This window comes from Corella eumyota, chromosome 1 (genome assembly GCF_963082875.1).
Source record: "Corella eumyota chromosome 1, kaCorEumy4.1, whole genome shotgun sequence".
Lineage (NCBI taxonomy): Eukaryota > Metazoa > Chordata > Ascidiacea > Phlebobranchia > Corellidae > Corella > Corella eumyota.
In genome coordinates, this window is record NC_137490.1 from 8,723,800 (window position 1) to 8,747,180 (window position 23,381).

Consider the following 23,381-nt stretch of genomic DNA (forward strand, 5'->3'; position numbering starts at 1 on the left):
TTTTTAAGCTAATTTCGTGTGTTTGCAAACCACACCAAGTAAAAAAAATGTCACACCCAACTTTAAATACGTTATACACATACATTGTTTAGTTTAGGACGTTCAGTGTTGTGATTAAAAAACTCTTTTAAACATAATTTCAATTAATCACTTTCGCCATTCTTTATCCTTTAAATATTTAAATTCGTTAAACAAACTGATATCAAAAAGTGGCCGAATTCGAATTGTCGAATGCCTGTTACGCTAGATTGCTGAACTTTTTTTTAACAGAACGAGAGCGTATTCAATATTTCAATTTTTTATTACAAATTTAAAAAGTGTGTTATAAAAAAACAAAAAATACAAAATTTTTGTTCTACATAAACGGAGCCCACCCGATATACATTTGACATAATTTCTCTTCGTCTTTTGCCTCCTAATTAAAAAAAAAATTAAGTAATAAAACTTGTTCATATAAACTTATATTAATGACCACAAATTAATTTACATGTCCATACAATATCCCTTAAAATAAACACTCTTAACTAATTGTGAGGTATTTTTCGTGGATTACCTTCATGAAATAGTGGAGCATGAGTATTTAATTCAGGGGTAGTTTAACAACCATGATATTTTCGTTTCAAAAAATTAAAATATATTTATTTCACAAAAAAAGGTTTATTATACATATATGTAGTTATACCAATTACTCACGTGTATAAGATAATGTACGTGGCCTTCAATAGACAAGGGGAGGCCTTTGTTCTTCGCGACAATACCTCGCAATCTTCTGTCGATATCATTTACATGGGATAAAGCTTTTTCGTTCACTATTTCACCAGTGTTCTCGCTTGAAACGTTGGTACCACCTCTACCTCGTTTACTCCACTCGACAAGAGGATCGTAAATAAAAGTTTTCAATACACTTAAAAAGTTAAAAGTTTAATAATTTTTTTTGATAGGTTTTGACGAAAATTAAATTTTTTTCAGTAAAAAGTTTTTTTTTAATGTGTAACTGCAAATAAAAATGAGGCCCATTTAAGCCAAGTATTTAAACTGAATACAACTAAATATATCAAATCTTCTAATACTTGTTTTAAATTTAAAAACTTATTTTAAAATTACCATAAAAGTCTACTGAAAAATTTTTGCTTGACCAAACCGATATACAAAAATAAAATTATGATTAACAATAATCACCTCATAAGTGGCTCACGCTGTTCACGAAGAACGTTCATGGTGACCTCACAAGCCCTCCTGAAAAATCCCTCACATTTAGTTGGTCCCATCGCATCTACCATGTTGTGAGTTAATCGAAAGGGAACAATTTCTGGCACTTCTAACGTTAAACCCTGTGTTTATGAAAATAATTTTTAAGTTTTCAAGAGTTTTAAACTCGTTTAGGGTTAAATGAATTTGACAACATTTTCTTATTTTAAATAAGTAAAAAAAGTTTTTTAAAATATCCCTGTACAATAGTTGTTAAAATTAGTCAATAAAATACAAAAAATTGTTAAGAAAATAATTAAAATTACTATAACTTTTATTTATATAAGCAATTGTAGCGAACTTTGAGCGCGTTTTGGCGCTAACACTTCCTCAGGTGCTTTAAATTACCTTGTTATCTATTAGCCACTTTTCTTATCTTTTTTTGTAAAGTGTTGGTACTTTTAGTGTATGCTACTTTGTATTTGATAGTTTAGTATGATCTTTTGGTTAAATTGGGATTAGGTATATTATTTTATATTGCATTATTATTATTGTATATATTTATTGTGTTTAACCTGGATTCTATTTGAATAAGACGATAAAGTTAATAAATTGTGATTACATGATAAAATTGAGTGATTTGATAACAAAACCCGTTACACAATTACTTTTTTACCTTATTAAACAAGCAATTGAAATCAACGTGCATTGCTTCCCCACTGTTGGAGTCAAACAAAATATTTTCGCCATGTCTGTCTCCCAAACCAAGTACATAACCAACCTAGAATACAACAAAATCTTAACAAAATTATAACTACAAGACAAAACATGACGCGTTTGGTATGTTTATGAAACTGGCATCACCACATGATGTCTATGGATCGATTCCCACGGCTTTTGAGCTCAAAATTCATTAAGCCTTGATAGTATGTTCTTGAAGCCTAGTTTAAGTCCATTAACTATAGAATAACAATTACGGCCATACCCAAACCCATAATGTATTTGTAAATGGGAAATGTGACTATAAATTGGTCCTGCGTCATAAAAGCAGTCATATGACTGTGATTGGTTGGCCTTCTTACAAAAAATAAAAGCAAAAAAGTTTTTTACACTTACCATTGACATAACAGCTACAGACCTTGCATAAGCAAGCCTAGCATGATACCAAGCACTAGGGTCAGGAAAAGTTGTTAAAAACCATTCATGAAATACAGGAGGGTGACGGGGTAGTAGTTTGTTCCTAAACATATCTAACTTTTTCCTAAACAAAAGTAAAGTTTTTAGACATTCAAATTTAACTCAAAAACTAAAATAATTTACAAAAATGTTGTTTAGCAAATAAAGAAATGAAACTATATATTATTTACTTATAACAAAAACTGTGTAAAGTTCAGTGAAAAATAAAAAATTAGGCAAAAACATAAAATCGTACTTAAATGGTGCAGTGACAGGTAATTGACATGCTTTTAGTTGTTTCCCAGTAACATAAATCTCTTTTTGTTTATATATTGGAAGCAAAATTTGTCTTAATCCAGACATATTGTTAACCCATTCAATTAAACCACATTCTTCATTAAGTGGCACAACAGCCTAAAAAAATGTTTTTTTTAAATATTATAACAATTAAGGTTTAGTTATTTTGTGCAAAGTAAACCCGAAAGTGAATCAAAACTGTGAAAAGTTTCATAAAATCACACAAAAAATGTGAGGACACCAAAAACACGTTTACTGTAATAATGATCCCTTAGGTAACACACAAGAAATGAGCTCTCGATTGGAGCACAAAATTTTAAGGTCCCTGTATTTTTGAAGTAGAATCACGCGAAAGGGTTTTAAACATTGCACCCATTCAATTAAACCACATTCCTCATTCAAAGGAATAACTGCCTGTTGAAAAAACTATTTAAAAATAACAAAAAATAAAACAAAAAAAAATCATCAAAAATAAGATTTTTTTATTACTTGTTAAACAACAATAATATGTTGTTATTTTGTTTTTAATTTATTATGTATTCTATATTGCATTTTTAAATCTAATAAACTTAATAAATAAATTTAAAAGTTATTAATAAATAAATTTAAAAATATTATTAAAAAAACTAAGTTCTAAGTAGTTTCTTTTACATGAATATCAAATTTTTTTTTGGAACTAATAACCGATATAAAAACATATACAAAATTAATTTTATTGTCCTGTGTAATTATTGTTAAACTTATTTCTAACCTTCTAGTACAATTTATATTACACAAACCTAATCATAAATTAAAACTCACATAGGTCCTTATTCGTAACTGTCTTCTGCCCGATTCTGTGTCACCTTTTAAACACTTATTTACAATCGCAGCAAACTCAGTTAACCTAGCATCTTTACGTAAATCATCTTTCGGTTTACACAAAAATATTTTTGAGGTCCCATCGCTGGCTTTTACGGAAATTTTTTTTGGGCGCTGAAGAGAAGGTAATATATCCACCTATAAATAAAAATCATAAAACAGCATTAAACCTAACAATTCCAAATGATAGTGTTTTTCTTCTTTTTTTATCCAATATACTTGGTGATAGATTTTTGTATTTCCATTGGGAAAGGGTTTGTTGAAACTATTCAAGTTGTGACTATTTTATAACAAATAAAATGCAGCAGTGCAGGCTATTAACTAATACTTAATAAAACAATAAAAGCTTTTTTTAATTTTTAAATTTTATGGTTGACTTTTGAAAATGCCAAAAAATGTGTGCTATTAAAATAAGGGTGATATTCTTGTTTTAAAAAATTAACAGTAAACTTTCTAAAGCCTATAACTTTCTATGTTAAAAACTGGTACAACGCCAAAAGGTCAAATTTTTAATATATTAAAGACTCACGGCATCATCAAATCCAGTAATATGAACTGTGGTATCAGGAAATGGATTAAAAGTTGTCTGTGAACCAAACATTGCTTTCTTCGATTGTGGTAATGTCACTGTCATGAATTTTTGTAACGGTAAAAGAATCTAAACATGAAAAACAAGTTTAAACTTTTTTAAAGCATTATCAATTTAAGAAAAATGAATCTGTTTACATAAATTCAAATATAGTTAGTTCTCTTGGTATGTGGTATTCTATTTAATTTATTTAAAATTTTTCTTATACAGATAAATTTTGTTTATTGCAAAATTAAAAATAGGTAATTATAAAATATATAAAACTTTACAAAAATAATTACTTCACTGAAACGAACATCTTCAACAAGTTTTTTAAGTCCCTTGAAATGAGTGTTAATACTTAATGGTTGAATACTTGTAACTGGTTTGTTGCATAACTCCAACAATTTGTTTGTTAACCTTAACACAAGAAACAAATTATTTCGGCAGCGTGGTTTAGTGGTAAGAACACTAGCTACACCAACATAAAATCGTGGGTTCAATCCCCACTGCTCTCATGCTGTAGCGCCCTTAAGTGAGGCGCTATAAACGGTATAAACTCCTGCTGAGCCAGCACTTAATCATCAGCATATTTACCAGGCAATTATATTCTATTTAATATCCCAAACTGCTAAAAGAAACTCAAGACTATGTCGGGGTAACTAATGTTACTCAAGGTTTAGGTCGCACATTCAAGCTTCCTACATCGAGGATAAAGATATATACAAAAAAAGTGTTTAAATTCAAGAAATGATAGTCCACAACGATTAATGTAAAAAGCATTAGTTTTTATTATAAGCATAGAAATTACAATATTATGCCAATTTTTCTAAAAAAAAACCTAAAAAATATTACACTACATAAATTTTAATACAAAGATTTTTTACTTTATTTACAACTTTTTAATTGGTAAAATTAATTTACTACTTACTTTATGGCATCAGCAACATATTTAGTTAAATTTTTATCTTTGTGCGAAACACTTTGAAATATTTCCTGGCATCGACTTGCCCTTTGAGGTAAAGAAGATTTTGAAATTGCCATCATCGACCATAAAGCTCTTTGTGGAAAACTTTTTGTCACTTCAACTAAGATTTCTTTTAACTCATGGTAGGTTGGGCTAAGAAATAATAAAAGATTTGATTTGCAGCTAAAAGTTTTACATAAGACCCACTTTATAGAACTTTAAAATTTCTTCCAAGTATAAAGGCAAATTTTTTCAAATATATTTTAATTAGGCTTATTTAAACCAATAAAACCAGTTTTTTAAAAAACACTTTAAAATATTTATACATACATTGGCGCCGAGTTACGGGGTGACGGGGTGGTCTCGCCACCCCGAACGGCCGCGTACGGGATGGTGACCACCCCGAAAGAATGGGAGAATTTTTTTCACGCAACGGCATAAATTCACTAAAATTGTATCTTGGTAATTATGTCTAAAATAAATACGCTGTTATATATAATATTTTTTAAGCGGTTTATATTTTTACGCAATTGAGCTGATTAAATACTTTTTACAAGTATTACCGGTAGACGGCAGTATTTTAAAAGATTTATTTCTATGTAAAAATATAGTTAATATACGATCGCAATTATATTTGTGACGTAAAAATCAAATAATCAACTATTGCGCAACACAATAACCAGCAGTAAGGAAAGGCACACGTCAAATATTAGTATTACAGCAGGTTATTACAGCAAAATGTCTTCAAATAAACGTTCAAAAAAGCAAACTTCAATTGCTTCTTTTCTTATTTCTCCTAGTCAGATTTGCAGCCAGCAAAACTCATTAGCAGAATCAGTGGTAGCAAATTTAAATAATTCGTCTATGCCTGTCGCACAAGCTATTTCTGATGCTACCTTGGGCGGTTGTCGTAACCAGAAAAAATGGAAATCCGAATACCCATGGATATCCTACGATGCCTTACATGACAAGGCTTTCTGCAACGTATGTAAATGGGCATTTAATAATAATCGCATTAATTTATCTGTGGCCAGTTCCATGGTTCAAGAATCGATTAACGTTTGGGTAAAACATGGTTACAAAAATTGGAAAAGGGGGAAATCCGGATTAGCTAAACACGATATTAGCATAAATCACAGAAACAATTCGTTTGTAAAAGTAACTAATGATGAGGGTCAAGTGGCGGCTCAACTTCTTCGATGCCGAACATCTGAACAAATGAAAAAAAAACGGATCTGCTTTAGATGCAATTTTTAATTGTATTTTGTTACTTGGCCAACAAGGCTTAGCAATACGTGGCCATTGCGATGAGCGATCAAACCTGACTGCACTGATGCGTCTTTTATCAAAATACAACAAAGACGTTCTAGTTTGGCTAGAACGTCAAAGTTTTAAATGGCTGAGTCATGACATTTCAAACGAAATATTAAAAATTCTTGCCAATTCTGTTTTACGATCATTAATTAAACAAGTTCAAAACGCAAAATTTTTTAGTATCATTGCTGATGAGACAGCCGATTCGTTAAATAAGGAACAACTAAGCAGTTGTGTTCGTTACGTAGACGCTGATTACAACACAAAGGAAAGTTTCATGGGACTTGTTGAGTGTCCACACACAGATGCAGCCACCTTACATAAGATTATTAAAAATACGGTTTTATCGTTGGGCTTAGATATTGCATTTTGTCGTGGTCAAGGATATGATGGAGCGGCAACTATGTCAGGGAAATTATCAGGAGTTCAAACGCGCTTTAAAGTGGAATATCCATCGATGCTTTACCTGCATTGTGCCGGACATCAACTTAATTTTGTGATACAAGATTTTTTTAAAGAAACTAAAGAGGGAATGCATGCTATTGCTGTATTGGAATCAGTGGGAAATTTTACCACTGCATCTCCAAAGCGATTAGAAAATTTTAATACATTTAAATTAAATAACGATTCGAATTCAAGTACCCGTAATTTACGACCTCTATGTTCTACACGTTGGGTTATGCGATTTGTGGCGATAAACTCTTTTCTTGAACAATATGAAATTGTTTTAAATTGGTTAGATAAAGTCTGTCAAGACACTGGGCTAGATAACGTGTCGTGTAATAAATCATCTGCTCATTTAAGATCATTGGAAATGTTTAATGTTTACTATATGCTGAGGTTGCTGCAAAAAATTTTACTTATAGTAAGTCCAGTTCACGTTGAAATACAAGCACGTGGGATTGGCCTCGGAGATGTTAGAACTCTGTTGGAATCGGCGCTCTCTACCCTGACGTGGAATAATGAAAATACCAAAATAGCCAGTGAATTTTTTGCTGAATGCCAAAATGCAGCGTTAGAAATTGGTATACAGCTGCCCGCTCTCCCGCAAGGTTCCGGTGTTAGAAGTTGTCGAAGGGAAACAGCACCTTCTATTGAGTTGCACTACCAAACTTTATATTTTGCCGTTTTTCGCAAATCCTGCGAAGCCATTCTTGCACGATATTCGTTTTTCGATATGACGACAATAAATCACATTGAAGAGGTTCTAACAACAAAAAATCTTAAATCTTTAGCCACAATAACCGCAGTTGATGCCGTTGAAAAAAAAATTGTGGTTGATAAAGTTAGAGAGTTGCAATTGTGTTTTCAGGAACATAAGTCTCTCACTACATTCTTGCCAAATTTATCTGTTATTTAAAGAATTTACCTAACTTTGCCCGGTACTACTTGTGAAGCTGAGCGCAGCTTTAGTGTACTAAGGAGGATAAAGTCTTACTTGCGTGCCACAATGTCCCAACAACGTCTTAATCATAGTATGATTCTTCATGTACACGAAGCTGAGTCAATAAATATAAAAATGGACTCCCTTGTAAACGAATGGATTGACCGTGCATCCGTTCGCGTCAATACGTTCGCGAGGTAATAAAAATCATGTATTTTTGCAAATATTTGTGTTAATACTGTTTAAACTTGTGTTTAAAAATAAAATTGGTTATTTTTACAATAAATTGAATTATAGAGAAGTGTATGCAACTCGTTTTTTTTTTATTAAAATAATGTTTTTACTACAAATATTTTCGTTACGTAAGTTTTATAAATGTTAGGCAACGCTTTACGGGGAATCCCCGGAAATTACTTTTCGAAAAACCCGCCACCCCGTACGAAAATAAAACCCGGCGCCTATGTATACATATATATATATTAAAATAAATTGAATGCCCTAAACTTAAATTAAAACACTTTGATTAAATATATGCCTTTATACAAGCATACCATTTAAAAAAAATGTTTAACAAAGCAAAAAAATGCAAACTTACTTATGTTGATGACAAATTCTTGATATAAGTTGAGAGAAGGCAACATAAAAGATATAAGCAGGTAATTTTGACCTTAAGTCTATCATAACATCAAGTAATCTTTGAACATCTTCTCTCGTCTATATGAAATATTCAATTAATAAACAGAATGGGGGATGTTACTTAGTTTACTTTGGGTTAATGCACTTAGTTGATAACTGGGCAATACTACATACAAGTGTGGGTTATCTTTAAAAAATTACTTGATTTTTATGGTAAAAGTAATATTCTAACAGCACGGGCAACTTTAAATGGGTATATAAAAGAGAGGCACTTCAAAACAGCAGTAGTGTAATTTGGTTGGTGATTACAAGCAATACCCAATTTTTTATAATTATTTTTGCAAAAAATAGTAAATTTTACACTACCCTTAAATTAAATTTGAAAAACTTTGTATACATTGTTAGAAACAAAAAATAACCAACACAAATTAATATTTTTACTTGTGGTTTGCCCATTTTCTCCAGCTTAGCAGCATTCGCTCCATAATCCAACCAAACTGTTAACAACTTAGTAAGTGATTCGTAAATATGAGAGGTTCCATAACATAAACTTCTGCCGTAGTGGTGCATGATATAATAAAGATGGCTAAATTTAAAAAAAATTAAACAACAGAAATTGCAGCAATAAAAATTGAACCAATTGGTAATGCACAGCTTAAACCACCGCATCATATCTTCAATTCTACAATAAACCATTACAAAAAACTAGGTTTGGTTAAATTTACTGAGATTTTCCAAGTCCTCTATTTTCCCCTAACAAGGTTATCATCAGTTTGTCATAATATTTTGCACAATAAAAATGTGAATCTTCCCATTCCCCCATGTAAGCCACAACCTAAATTTAATAAAAAAAGTCAAAAAGGCCCAGCAACTCTATCTTAGCAAATTTTTGCACAAATCTTCGATAGAGTGTGATAGTTAATGACAATTAAATTGGCATAAAACCAATTTTTTCTTTTTAAGTTTTAAAAATAAATTCTAAATATATTTAGTGCAAATAAAGTTTTGTAGATGCCTCAAAATTTTTTGGAATAAAAACTGGTTAAATCAAAGTCTAATGGTACTACAATAAGCAAAACTCAACAACTAGTAAAATATAAAATGTTTTTTTACATCTTTGTACTGCCTGAGTACAGTGTTGCTATCAAAACTGGACGACTCCTCCATTAATTTTGCTACAAGTAACATAACTTTAGCTCTTGTTTTTTGTTGTTGGGGGTCGTGGTTTGTTGTGGTGCCAGAAAAATGTTCCTTTACTCCTTTTTGTAGGGTGAGTAAGGCTTGGTGACTTTCGCCCTAGTATTGAACAAACATAAGTGGTTTATTTTTATGTTGTGAGTGATAACTATAGCTTTAAAACTAAACTAACAGAATATTAGTTTTCACAGCTGTTTACTAACTTTTAGGATAAAAAAATGATTAAACATGATCATTTTTACAAAAATATTAAGAAACATATCAATAATTTTTTACCTTTTGCCAGAAAAGTTTAGCATGTTCAATACAATATTCTGGTAAAGTGTAAGTTTGAGCAGATAACAATGCACCATATGCAGTTGAGATATGACCTGATTTTCTTGCCAATTTTGAACTTTGAAGCCACAACTTTCCAAGATGTTTTCTACAAGTTTCACTAAAAATATCAATAAATTTTTTACCGAAATCACAATAAGAAAAATAAAATTCTGAAATAGGAATTTGTGGACAAAGTTTTAATTCATTAAAATCACATTTACTGGTGACAAAAAACAAACAATGGTAATTAAATTACATAATAGACTTACGCATCATGTGTAACCATTGGTAACATCACCCTATACAAAGAAATCATTGGTTCATTTGTTTTAAAAGATTTTGGGACAACTTGAAGGCGAAGTTTCCATAGAGACAAAATATCTTTTACTGCAGTTTTGTCTTTGTTTTGATTTAACCGAACCTTGTGAGCGGTTTCTTCTATATCAGAAAGCAAATGAAGTCTAAGAATGTATTCATACCTAAAAAAAACAAAAAATTAATATATTGGTTCATCTGAATGTTATAATAAAAACTTAAAATAATGTTAAAGTATTGATCCACCACCGTTGAGAAGATAAAAAATTGATTTAATATAATTTTACTGTAGCCTTTTAATTTCCTAACTTTTACTTTTGTATTTTTTTATACCCTCTTTGATAAGATCCATTCTCCATACTTGCAGCAGATAAAGGACCAGTTTGATTCTGATATAAATTCTTTAACAAATAATACAAAACAAAATTAGTAAAAGTCTTTTATATATTTTGTTACACAAAATTAGACCAAATTTTGTTTAAAATTGTATATACCATTTTAGACGCTACAAAATAAATAAAAATATAACTTTATTTAAATAACAAACTCACATTTAGGATTCCATCAAACTTGTCCCAATGTTTTTTTTGTATTGCAAGTAAAACTTGTCCAACACCAGTATTCCAATCTTTTGTGTTTTTCACTTTGCCAATTTTTTCTTCAAGCTGATCCCACTGACCTAACCTCCAACAAGCCTCAATGGCAAATGGTTCAAGCTCTTCCTAAATAAATTTACATACAAAATAAAATTTATACTTTTTATACAAAGCCATGAAAACTTCTTAAACTAAATAATACACAATTATTAACAGCATTTTGTAAGTTTACAAGCAAAATATAATTTAAAATATTACTTTCCAAGCTGCATTGTTGTCAACCGTTCCATCAATAACTTTAATGGCAGTTGAGAGTTGACCAAGATCAATTAAACATTTTACAAAACCTTTTTGATGCACAAGGTCAGTTGGATCGGCTCTAATTACCCTCTCATAACAAGCAGCAGCATCCTATTATATACATTTCACATATGTTTGATATTAAAGCTTAAGAGGTATCTTAACTTACAAAATTTTAAAAACATTGAACTATATAAACATACAATTTAAATTTTATAATTTACAAAAAAAAAAAAATTATTTGCTTTACAAAAAAAAAAGAAAATGAAAGGCATGATTTACAAAAAAGTACAAATAAAATTTTGCCCACCTGTAAGGCTCCCATGCTTTCTAGCAGTTTAAGTTGGGTTTGGGGCGAGGGCTCAACCCCCCTGACAGCAACCATACCAGCTACCCCATCTGTTTCATCAATTTCTATAAAAATTCTTTGCAAGAATTCAACAGATTCACTGTCACATTTTCCACCACAGGATTTTCTACAAAATTCAACAAGATAATGACATATATAATAAAAACATTAAACAGGTATGTATTGGAGTATGTAAAAATAAATAAAATCAAAACAAGAGTAAACAGTAACCTTAAGTAGGTTTCAAAATGAAGTAGTGCTCTATAATGTGCTTTACATCTTAGAGAGGCTTCAGCCAATTTCTTTTGTGGTATCTTGTCTAAAAATTTTTTAGCTATTTTCTTTTCCCTTTAAATTGAATATAATCATAAACTTAGATAATAAAGTTTATTATGTTAACAAAAAAACAGTAAAGGTTTAAAACTACAATTTTTCCATATAAAGTAACATAGTGTATTGGTTAGAACATCCTGCTTTTTAACATAATGTCATTTGATTCCCCAGAAAGGCATCCTGCTTTTTAACATAATGTCATTTGATTCCCCAGAAAGGCAATTTAAACCATACTATTTTCGACTCCAAAACCTATCAACAGATTAATAATCTGGTAATATGCTTAATAATACCCCAATCTGCCACAAAAAATAGAAATTTGGCGAAGAAAACACAAGTTACACTTTGCTTTAGTCGTAAAATCTGCCTTTGAGGAGAAAGACAAAAAAACATTGAGGAGAAAGACAAAAAAAATTTTTTTTTACCGATGAGTGACTATTGAAAGTTTTACAACAAACCATTTTTAATTCTAAACACTGTCTATAAACTAAATAAAATTTTACAAAAATACTTGTTTTGTCTTGCTTTCGCCAAGCTGCCTCCGGTGGCAGTAATAGGTTGTTTCTGCCACTTGGTGATGTGATCTAATATTGTGAAAACAACTTGAGCACTAAGTTGAAACAAGTCAGACCCACTGTTTAGTGAAATCTAAAAATAATTTCATAAATTAAAGTTATGCAGACTACCAATATTTTTTTAGAAATTTATTTATTAAAATAAAGACTTACTGAAAGCTGCTGATTGCAAATTGAATCAGTTTCTGAGGATGGTTTAACTGTGTTTGAATTGTTTTTTATATTTTCAGTACTTTCAAGAATAGACATTACCTAAAAAATACAAAATATTAGCCTAGAAGATAATAGAAAAACATGAAGTTCTGAGTTCGATTCCCACCGCTTTCATGCTGTAGCCCTCTTAATAAACAATGTAAACTCTTGCGAGTCAAAACTAATTAATTGACAGGTATTTATCTTACAATTATAAATTAATAAAGAAATAACTAACTAATGCTATCATAAGGCCTAAAAGTCCCCCCTTTACGCCGACGCTGAGGATAATAAATGGAAAAAATATATAAAAAAGTAGTATTTTAATAAACCTACTTCTTCAACAGCAAAGTTAATATACTCCTCGCTACATTGTAAAACTTCAACAAAAGCATAAGGAAGCAAAAACATTGCAACATTAACATTATTTCGCACAACTGCTGAACATGCCTGAAAAATTCTGCTCATCTTTGAAGCTTCATCTAAAGATGAGCAAGTCTAAAAAATTTAAAAATAGAAAAAGGGTATTTTTTGTAAATATTTAAAAAATATTTACGATTATAAGTTATTGTTATATTAAACGCCATTTTAAAACTACCATAAAATTGTTTTTTAAAGTTTTCATACCATATCCATTAAAACAGCACAAAAAGTTCCAATCCAATCTCGAAATGTTAAATTTTGTTTTCGATAAATAAGCGGCCTTTTTAAAGTTTGCAAATTAATGACAACTTTTTTTAGCATGTACCTTTAAACAAACAACATTTAAGTGTAGAACATGGTGCGTTATAATTTTAAAAAGTTTAAATATATTATTTATCTTTCTGATGAATATCAGAGAATGGTAAAAGTTATTTACTAATAAGATAAAAAAGTATTATTTAAAATCAAAACTTTAAAAATTATACTTTATTTTTAATATACATTCTAAGAAAACAGCAAAAATTTAAAAAAAAAATTTGGTTAACCTTGAAGAAAGATGAGGTTCAAGAACTGCTTGAATATATTCAGGAAATCTTCTCCATAATCTTCTTCCTAAATGAAAATTACTTAAAACATATAAAATAAAAAAATACCTAAACTGAAATATGAAACAAAAATTGTAACACGTGTAGAAAGTAAATAACTAGCTTTTCACAACAAGTGTCTATGTTTCAGTTAAAATTGAGTTGCAAAAAAATTAATTTAAAATTATCTTTTTTAATCTCTTTCATGAATGTTAGTTATATTGTAATAAACATAATATACCGGCAATTTCTTTTGAATCTTCACTACAGTCGTAAATTTTGAGTAATTCCTGGACAGCATAAGCCGAAATGTCTTGATGGAATGGCTTGGCAGCCAAAAATGATTGAACCAAACAATTAAACAACTCAAAAGCAAAATCATCACTATCCGCATCAAGAAAACTTTTCGAAGTTTTCCTTTCAGCAGTTGATGTAATAAGCAACCTTAAAAATGTTATATTTTTTTTTACGATTAACTGAAAGGTTGAATCGGCAACATGGTGTGGTAGTAAAAACACTTAATATACAAGAGATCCAGAGTTTGTTTTACATTTATGGCGTATCTCCCTTGTGTAAGGCGCTGAAACAGCTAGTTATTTGGTTGGAAATATACACAATAATATTCAAAACTGCAGTGGACAACTCAAGACTGGGGGGTAACAAATGACCCATTGGTAAGGCTTTAAACTTGACCTTTAAACATTACAGATAATGATAAACAACGATTTAAAAAACAGATTAACATTAGCCCATAACTTTTTACAAATTTTAGGCATCAAAAATAAAGCTAAGACTGAGCTTCAAAAAAAAAAAGCTTATTGAAAAACAATGATAGAGTTTTTTTTACAATTTTCGCAAAGTAACCACAAAAAGTTATTTTATTTTACCTGTCTGGGTCAATGGCTCCAATTTCCCCCAAGCATTTAACAGAAAACAATCTAACTTGTGCATTTGCATCTCCACAACAAGTTAACAAAGTCAAAACAAGATCTCTGATGATCACAATAGAATCGCCATTCACTGTGTTTTGTTGTTGCAGATTACGTTGATTAGACTGAAGAACATCTCTTAATCTTTGTAAAGCATAAACTCTTACTTCAACACTTTCATGAGATATTTGTTTGTTTACCTTTAAAAAATAGTTTGTAAATAAAAAATTAGTAAGTCTTGCAATCAAGTTAGATGTTATACTATAGATTTAAGACTATTTTTATTGGTTTAATACTAGTATTAGCTAAATGACAAAAAATATTTAAAATATATTTTTAAATATGCAATGATTTAACTGTATATAGTTTTACAAAACAAATATACAAAATGCAAATTTTAAAAACCTGTTTTAAAGTTGAAAAAAAATTTTGGTGTGTCTTTTTACTCATATAATGTTTAACTCGAGCTTTAACTTGAGTAAGTGAATCGTGGTCGGGAAGAAAATAAAGTTCGCAAAAGTTTTCCTTGGTGTATTCAAAATTTTCAACCACCAAAAATTCTAAAGTTGAACTGACCTAAAATAACACAAAATAAAATTGTATAACCCGTACAAAGTGTGCCACATGTAAAAGAAGCTAGACAGAAAAATACATCACCTTTTAAAAAAAAGGTTTAAACAGTGTAACAGACTAAAAATAAATTATTTTTACAATATTTTGCTCTGAAATTGTTAAATAGACTTGCTGTTCACACTTAGGTAGAAGCCGTTTGATAATATGTAACAATCTCAATTTACATTAAGCAGTTTACTGTTACTTTAAAATATTTAAATAGTCCAAAGACAGTTTACCTGTTCAACAAAATCATTAAAGAAAGGTAACAACATCACAGCAACTTGACTTAAAATTCCGCCTAGTGAATTTTTTTCAACACAACGTACCAAAGTGTCCCAAGCTTTGCAACATAAAGCAGCATGTTCCCTAAAAAAGTTACAAAAGTTATTAAAACTGTTTAGCTCTTTGACTTTTAAAAAAATTAAATTTGGATCTTTTATTTCCAAATTTATTTAAAGGAGGACCTAAAAAATATACAGGATCGAATGAATCGCCATAATCAAAAAGATTCAACTCCAACTCATTTAATATCTATTTAATGCTGTTGCTGTACATTTTATAGATACCCTGTTTTAAATAGTTTTCAGGTCAAAAAATTCCTAAAAAATTATAATGCTAGAATTTCACTGTTTGGCATTACCTTTTGGCGAACACTTGCTGAAAAATGCACAAGGTATTAATAATTTTTACATTCACTGCAGTAAGGTTGGTTGGATCCATGAGTTTTAATAAGCATATCAGGCTTTGAAAAACCTAGATTATTAAAATAAATTTTCTTTGAAAGCACTCGCTTTATTATCACATATTAAAATTTATTGAAATGCAATAAAGATGTGTTTTATAAAGACAATTTAGTTGAACCAAACTCAGGGAGTCTAGTATTATATTGTTAATTGGGTAATTTATTGTATACAGCCTATATATTATATTGCGTTTCAATAAGATGAAATATTTTGTATTTACTTTATTGTTATTACCAAAGTACCCTTTACCTGTTTCTTGATTGGAAGACCAACATTTAAAAGGCGTAGTTGACCATTAAAAAATGTAAGAATACTCAAGAAATGTGGTTGTAACAATTCAGAATGTGATATATTTTGATTGCTGGTAGGCGATTTAATTTGATGAATGATAAGAAAAGCATTACAGACTTTTTCATGATTTACGCTCACATGTGCTGCAAGATGTTGAATTAAACTTCCATAATTTAATCTGAAATACACAAATAAAAAAATTAACGACAATATATATATTTTTTGAAAATAAAGCTGTTATGCTATTGTACAAAATCTAAAAACTAATACTTTTAATATTATAACATATTCATTAAGTTTGATAAAAAATTTCTTTATAACAATTTGTTCTTTAATTTAAACTTACAGAATTAAAGATTCTTTTTTAATTCTAGTGTGTTCTTCTAAAAACTTAAACAAAGCTGAAAATTCAGTTCCCGAAATAACAGCAAAACAAAAAATATATTTAAAATTTTGCATAAACATATCAACCCTACTTCTTCCAGATGATTTTGAAAACTAAAAATTAACATATTTTGAAAATCACAAAAAAGACACAAATCATAAATAACAAAACATAACATTTCCTCCCTTTCCGAGTTTTTTAAACTAATAATCATTTTTAATTAAAACCAGATATAACATAATTTTAAAAAAAATTTTCTAAATAATATCTTACCTCAGTTAGTAGCAGGTCTAATGTTTTTGGCCTAACATTTTGGAGAGTGGGAATTGTTGGAAGTAAATATTGCAAATTACTCTCCAAAAAGTTTTTCAAGGGAATGTTAAATAATTCTGAAATATCAACAACCACACTAAGTGGAGGCCGAGAATTAAGGTTGTCATCCAAAAGTGAAACTATGATGTTGTGGCAAATTAAGCGACTAAAGAAAAAAAATGTGGTTAAAATACAGAACTTATATACCAAACCTTGTTGTACAAATATTCTAAAAAAAGGCAATATATGTTACTATTACTATCTCTAAATGTGTAACTATAGGTATTGCATTGTGTTAAAATCGTTTTTCCTTACCGTTAATTTTTAAAAACTTGAAAATGATATATATTGTAAGTTTTAAAATATATATAAACATTGAGATTGTGTACAAATTATAGACGATCAACTAACCAGTTTAGATTAAATATGTTTTCTTTTTCAACAACATCTTTAAAAATGGTTTCTAGGTTACAATATGCAGTGGAACTGATTTTTGAATTTGACATACACAAATATCTGCAGATTTTTCCTAATGACCAATCAAATAAAACCCCATTAGTAAATTTGCTTTTTTCTGAACACTGGCAATGGTTTAGGATTTTGCAAATAAATTCAAGGAAATGAAAATAAAAATTTAAATCTTTTTTGCTTTGTATATACCTGTTACAAAGTAAAAAAATATATATGTAAACCGTTTATATTTCACTAAAATCTATACTTTTTATTACACTATCCAAATTTCTAATTGTTTATTAGACAAAATAAATAAAGTATTAAACAGTACAAAAAACTTACATTTCTATTTTGTCCACTTCTTCTACTAATGCAGAATTCCATTTAAGAGTTTCGCTGTTGCTTACACTACTAATTAAACTACTAACTTCAACAGAATTAAGAAATGAAATATCAGAGAATTTAGAAACAAGCGATAACACTTTACTTAGTAATTGTATTGCAGAATTTGATGTTTTATCTGCATACTGAAGAAAACCAAAAATACTTCTCCACAATGGCAAGCAATATTTTTCTAGTGAAATAGTATGTTTATGAGATTTAAGTAGAGAATTTAGTAATTTTTCGACATCTTGAAAAAAGAGCAAATATTTCTCATGTATTTTGCAATCCTGTGCTTTTTTCTGTATTTCTGTGTATACCAATTTGCTATAATTCTTGACCTTTACAGAACAATTTTTGGAAAACTGAACTGCCATAAAGCTGGTTGTGATTTTTCCTGCTCCCGATAATACAGTTGTTAATAATTCAAATGCCTGAAAACTGATTAATCCTTCAAAGTCTTTTTGTTTTTTGTTAACACAACTTAGCAATTTGTACAGAATAGGTGTCATCAATGTGACGTTTAAAGTTAATTTTGAACATAAATACGGAATCAAGTTTAAAGACAATTTTACGAGTTGGTCAATTTGGTTTTCTAATCCCCATTTGCTAAGCAAGTAACATCGCCAAGATGGGCAACAAGATTTTGACAAAAAAGTTAACCCAGTTAAACAGTTTTGTACTATATTCAAACTTGAATCATCTTGGAGTGTAAAATTATTACTTCTAAAATTTTTACTTATTAGAAACAAATCCTTCTTAATTAATATTTCTGAACCGGGTTTTAAATCTTGCCATTCATTATCCTCTAGCCAAGGTATGGACAACACACTTGAAATAACATTTAATAATTCTTGTTGGTTTTTGATATTAGAACAAAATCTAATCTCGTTTTCAACAACATGATTTAACATTACAAAAATGTTTAAAAACTTTACGACTTTTCCGTAAAGATTTTTGCTAATGACACTAACTTGTAAATTAGATTGGTTTTTGCTGTGCTTTACAAGCAATACAAACATTTCAAGAATTTTAAGGAGCATTTCATCAATATTTAGTGTGTTAATGTTTTGTATATAACTTTTAATATGGGCTTCTTCAGAATCAGTTTTTAGCAAAACCAAACCAGTTAAAACTAACTCTAGAAATAAATGTAACAAATTAGTTTGTTTTGAAAAATATTCTTCCATTTGTTTTAAATCAAATTCACCAGTTCTAAGAGTTTTCAACAGTTCGCTATATTCAGAATTTGTATGCGAACATTTCTTTAATAGCAATTCAAAAACTTGTTTTTCCATCGTATTGCATTGACTTTTTTCCATTTCATTACAATTTATTGGATTTGAAATACAAGACAAATATAAACCATAAGCCAAGTTTTCTGAAATTTGCTCATTTTCAGTTATACCCAAATCACAGTTAACAAAAATCCTTATAATTTGAATGCAATAGTCCAAAAACGATGAAGGTAATATTGTGTTTTGTTTCTTGAAATTTAAAACAAACAAAAAAACATATTTTGAGGCTATTAAAAATGCAGGCGCTTCTACGGCACTACGATCATCAGCAAACTCACCACAAAGAAGCTGGGATAACTGTTTTGTGAAAATTTCTCCAAAGTTATACCTTGGACTAAGAAAATAATTTTCTGAAGTTATGATAAAAGTACCACGGCACAAAACTGTTTCCAAAAAATTATGAACAGAGAGAAAATATAATTCTATTTCAGATTTAGAAAAATAGGTGTTCCAATTGTTTTTGCTTTCTAAAGAATTTTTACATTGCTCAGTTAGTGTTATAATGCAATAGGTCAAAAAATCCAAAACCTGTAAAATAATTTGGTTAAACTTTCTTTCAGTTTCTTTATAAGGAATATGAATGTTCAATAATTAAATCCTGCTACATGAAATGTGATACACAATTTCGTAAAATATCAATTGTAAATTTGTTTAATTTTAAAACATGTGCTAATAGAAGATAAATTACCTTCTTATCAGGCATTTCAGAATGTTCTAATAAAGAAATCACATTATTCAAGTTGTTTGTTTTTAATGGCAAAACACCAGTTTCAACTTGATTTAAAATCAACATCCAAAATGTTTGTATTTTACCAGAGACAAATAGACTAATGTCGGGTATAATGTTCTTTAAAACATAAAAATTAAATACCAAAGATGTTTATTAAAAATATTATTATCCCTTATGTGCATTAGTTAATCATTGTTAATAAATATTGCAAGTACAAATATTACTATTTTTAAATATATTTTTAGAATTATTCTCTTAATTAACAATTTTTGGATTCATTTCTTAACTTTGATTTAAAATGCATTAATCAAAAAACCTTACATTTGTAAACTTTGAAAATTTAATTTGAAGTTCTTCCAAATCCTCAAATGATTTTGCAGACACGATCAAGTTGTGTTTGGTCAAAATTCTTACCACATTGTTGGTGTGTTTTTGTTCAGTTTCAAATAACATTTCATTACTTTTTTCTTGCAATTCTACAAAAAAATATAACAAATAAATGTTGGTGGTATACAAAAACAGCAGAGCATACAGTAGCTTAGTTAGTACTTACTTATACATAACTCTACAAAGTCTTCCATTATAAGTTTATAAATTACAACATTTTTCAGTTTTGTAAGATCAAGTAGATTACTGATAAGAGAATTAACATCATCCAATATCAAATCAATTTCTTTTGTTCCCAGTAATTGCAAAAGTGTAGATAAGAGGTGAAAAATAAACTCTAAATATTTTTTAAATTAAAAAATTATTTGGTATATATATATATTTATGTGCAAATAGAAAAGTGTAAATTCTTTTGTTTAGTTTTTACAGACTACTTTTTATCTCCAAATATGTAAAAAAATAGAAGCAAATTCATTATCACCAATGTATTTTGAAGTATAAACTTGTTTTTTATTATTTGATAATTGGTTACAATGAGCTTCTGTTGGAACAAATACATGATGCGGAAAATGAGTTATTAAATGGTCCATAAAACGCAGAATAGTTTGTGTCTAAAAAAATTAATAACAGCAAATGTTTAGAACCTGCAAACATACTTACAAAACGGCCTTTAAACTGTGTACTATTATAATTTAAAACCAATTCAATTATTTCTATCAATAAAAACATATTGTGTCATTTTTGTTTTTAAGTAACTTTTTTGTGGAAATGTTATATATACTTATTTTTTTTACAAAATAGTTACTAAATTTATTTGATAAATAAAATATGGCTCAAAATCATTTGATTATTTTTTAAATTAATCTTTATTAATAAATAAAGTTATGCATAAAAATTTCTTAATTAAGAATATTAACTAAGTTAATAAATCAAATATTACGTATATATATTATTTATTAGACTAAAAAAAACATAATAAATTATTGAATTAAAGAAATTTCAGAACGAAATTATTTTTTTTAAAGTTGTAAAATATCAATCTTTAACTTTTCAATCAACAAACAAGCAATTAAATATACTTAACAAACAAAAATTAATTTTTTAACCCAGTTCTAAGTTGTTGATATTAGAATATACATTAAGTTTTGAATGCCTAAAATTGATTTTAAAGCATGTTTAAATAATAAAAAAATTTAAATAATAAAAAAAACAAGCATTTTTAAATCATAAAAAAAAATTAATTTTTAAATATAAAATCTAAGACTTATAATGAATAAAATAGAAACTATGATGAATAAAATAGACTACAACATATATATATAGGCAAAAAAAATTAAAAAAGTGCAAAACCTGAGATGTTTGTCCTTTTGCTTTTTTAATTTCCATAGAAATTTGGGAAGTATTTAATAAATGTTGGTTAATCACACGAAGGATACTTTGTCGTATTTTCAAGGACTTATTCAATAGTTGTTCAACAGGTAAACTAAATGTAATTACATTAAAAAAATGATCTCGTGTTATGTAACAGTCAAAAATAACAAAACTTTTTTTTAAAAAGGCAATGTCAGAATGTAAACTTTTATAAAACTACACAGTATAGTCAAATAATACAATCTTAATAAGAAATATATTTAAACGAACCTAAGAATGTTTTCATAATCTGTGACAATAGAGTTCAATATTTCGCCAGTTGAATCCATATTTAAAACTTCATTAACTTATATTTACTATTTTAACAAAAACATACGTTGGACAACTGGAATTCGGTACTTAGCAGTGACAGAAATTTGTTATTTTGCCGCGAGAGTTTTGTGCATGAGTTTAGTAGTGTTGCCAAATAATTTTGACAGCAAATTCATGTCAACGATTTTTCAGTTATTAAAAAAATTTAAACAAAACTTAAATGTTTTTATTACACTTATATATAACAAATTCAAAAAACAAATTTAATAAAATAGTTTGTTTTATTTTTAAAACAAAATCTGTTCTGTTGTATAATTACGGTAACACTGGCAAACCCCGTGCCGTCACGGCCCACTTGATTTGTTGATACACAGTAAATATTTTTTTGGTTTAGATTCGTTGTTTAAAACAATAAATTATAAATAAAAATGTTTAAATTATAAACAAAAATGTTTTTAGGCGTTTACCTTCAAGACTTTCATTTTAAAATTACCTTTTACATTTTAACAACTTAGTTGTCAATCTGTGATAATGTTGATATAGTAATTAAGTCGTCTGGTCGTGGAAATGATTTTTACAATTTCTTGTATCAGTTTTCACTGCCTGACTGCTTTCTTGCTATTGTCAATCTGTGCATCCTTGGGTCAGGCGTTAACAGTACTATCATTAATTATATGAGCATATAAGAAGTTTAAAAAACTAGTATTAAGGGGCTGAATAAAAACACAACACTAGTGACTAGGGCAATGATGCCATGTTGTGTGCTTTTTTAGCAATGGATTTATTTAAAGTGTAAAATGAATGCCTCAATCAGTGAAGGTGATGAGATTATTTCAAAATCGGCTGAGGATCTTACCAAAATATTACACATAGATCAAAGTAATTCCATTGAGGCCGCTAGCAACAGCATTGAAGATATTCTAACAAGATTAGATGAACTTTATGGCATGCTGGATATGCTCAGAAATGATTCCCAAGCAATAGAACAAGAACTTCCAAAACTAAATGAACAAATTGCCATGCTAATTCCATTATTTAATATGATAAATGAGCTTGAAGGATTTGTTGAAATTGTAAAAAAAGATGTAAACGAGATGGAGAAACAGATTAAATTAGCTAAAACACAATACGGTTCGATTAATTCTTTTAAACGTGAAATTGGTTCACGCATACCATTTTTTGGTACGAAAAAGAATACAACTAAAGAAAAAGATGCAATGGATAAATATCACCTAGAACTTGAAATCCCTGTGGTGTTTTCCACCGATAATTACTTTAATAAATAGGTTGTTAAATTGTTTTAATAGAAATATATAAATGTTATTTTTAATCTTTTGTTACTTTAATAATTCACTGTGAAAATATAATTTATTTTTACCACACTATGTTGTAAATTTTATTGATTATAACTATGATATTTATGTGAAAAAACTATGCAGTTACATTGTAGCACATGTAATTCCTGAAAACATGATTTTAAAAGTTATCAAAAAAATTGCAATGTAATGATTGTTTATGTGTTCTTTCAATTATTAATAACTTTTATTTAGTAAAATGTGGTTTTTACTTATATTGCGTTACTCATTAAACTGTTTATTGTT

General features: G+C 28.6%; 3 protein-coding genes across 3 annotated transcripts; 2 read left to right on the forward strand and 1 right to left on the reverse strand.

The window, feature by feature from the left end:
• Positions 1 to 284: 284 nt before the first annotated feature.
• LOC145755760 (serine/threonine-protein kinase atr-like) lies at positions 285 to 21,867 on the reverse strand. Its single transcript, XM_082572038.1, has 42 exons — positions 21,739 to 21,867; positions 21,448 to 21,580; positions 20,579 to 20,708; positions 20,264 to 20,434; positions 20,032 to 20,186; positions 19,669 to 19,827; positions 17,644 to 19,508; positions 17,260 to 17,508; positions 16,810 to 17,014; positions 16,498 to 16,649; positions 16,110 to 16,329; positions 15,758 to 15,870; positions 15,354 to 15,483; positions 14,908 to 15,078; positions 14,461 to 14,702; positions 13,815 to 14,017; positions 13,535 to 13,601; positions 13,194 to 13,314; positions 12,903 to 13,064; positions 12,528 to 12,626; positions 12,311 to 12,447; positions 11,698 to 11,814; positions 11,428 to 11,593; positions 11,076 to 11,228; positions 10,773 to 10,943; positions 10,537 to 10,622; positions 10,176 to 10,385; positions 9,865 to 10,024; positions 9,505 to 9,687; positions 9,117 to 9,226; positions 8,833 to 8,977; positions 8,351 to 8,469; positions 5,022 to 5,210; positions 4,393 to 4,510; positions 4,052 to 4,180; positions 3,463 to 3,660; positions 2,621 to 2,778; positions 2,305 to 2,449; positions 1,865 to 1,969; positions 1,180 to 1,331; positions 694 to 904; positions 285 to 415 (listed from the first exon to the last, which is right to left on the reverse strand). Exons 1-42 carry the CDS (start codon positions 21,795 to 21,797, stop codon positions 356 to 358), a joined length of 8,028 nt encoding a protein of 2,675 aa, XP_082428164.1. The 5' UTR covers positions 21,798 to 21,867; the 3' UTR covers positions 285 to 355.
• LOC145763641 (zinc finger MYM-type protein 1-like) lies at positions 5,796 to 7,731 on the forward strand. Its single transcript, XM_082575143.1, is given in 2 exon segments — positions 5,796 to 6,254; positions 6,256 to 7,731. Coding segments are annotated over 2 exon segments (1,935 nt in total).
• A 688-nt stretch (positions 21,868 to 22,555) lies between the features above and the next one.
• Positions 22,556 to 23,354, forward strand: LOC145747078 (biogenesis of lysosome-related organelles complex 1 subunit 4-like). Its single transcript, XM_082564856.1, has one exon. The coding sequence runs from the start codon at positions 22,578 to 22,580 to the stop codon at positions 23,064 to 23,066; it is 489 nt and encodes a 162-aa protein (XP_082420982.1). The 5' UTR covers positions 22,556 to 22,577; the 3' UTR covers positions 23,067 to 23,354.
• Positions 23,355 to 23,381: the final 27 nt, after the last annotated feature.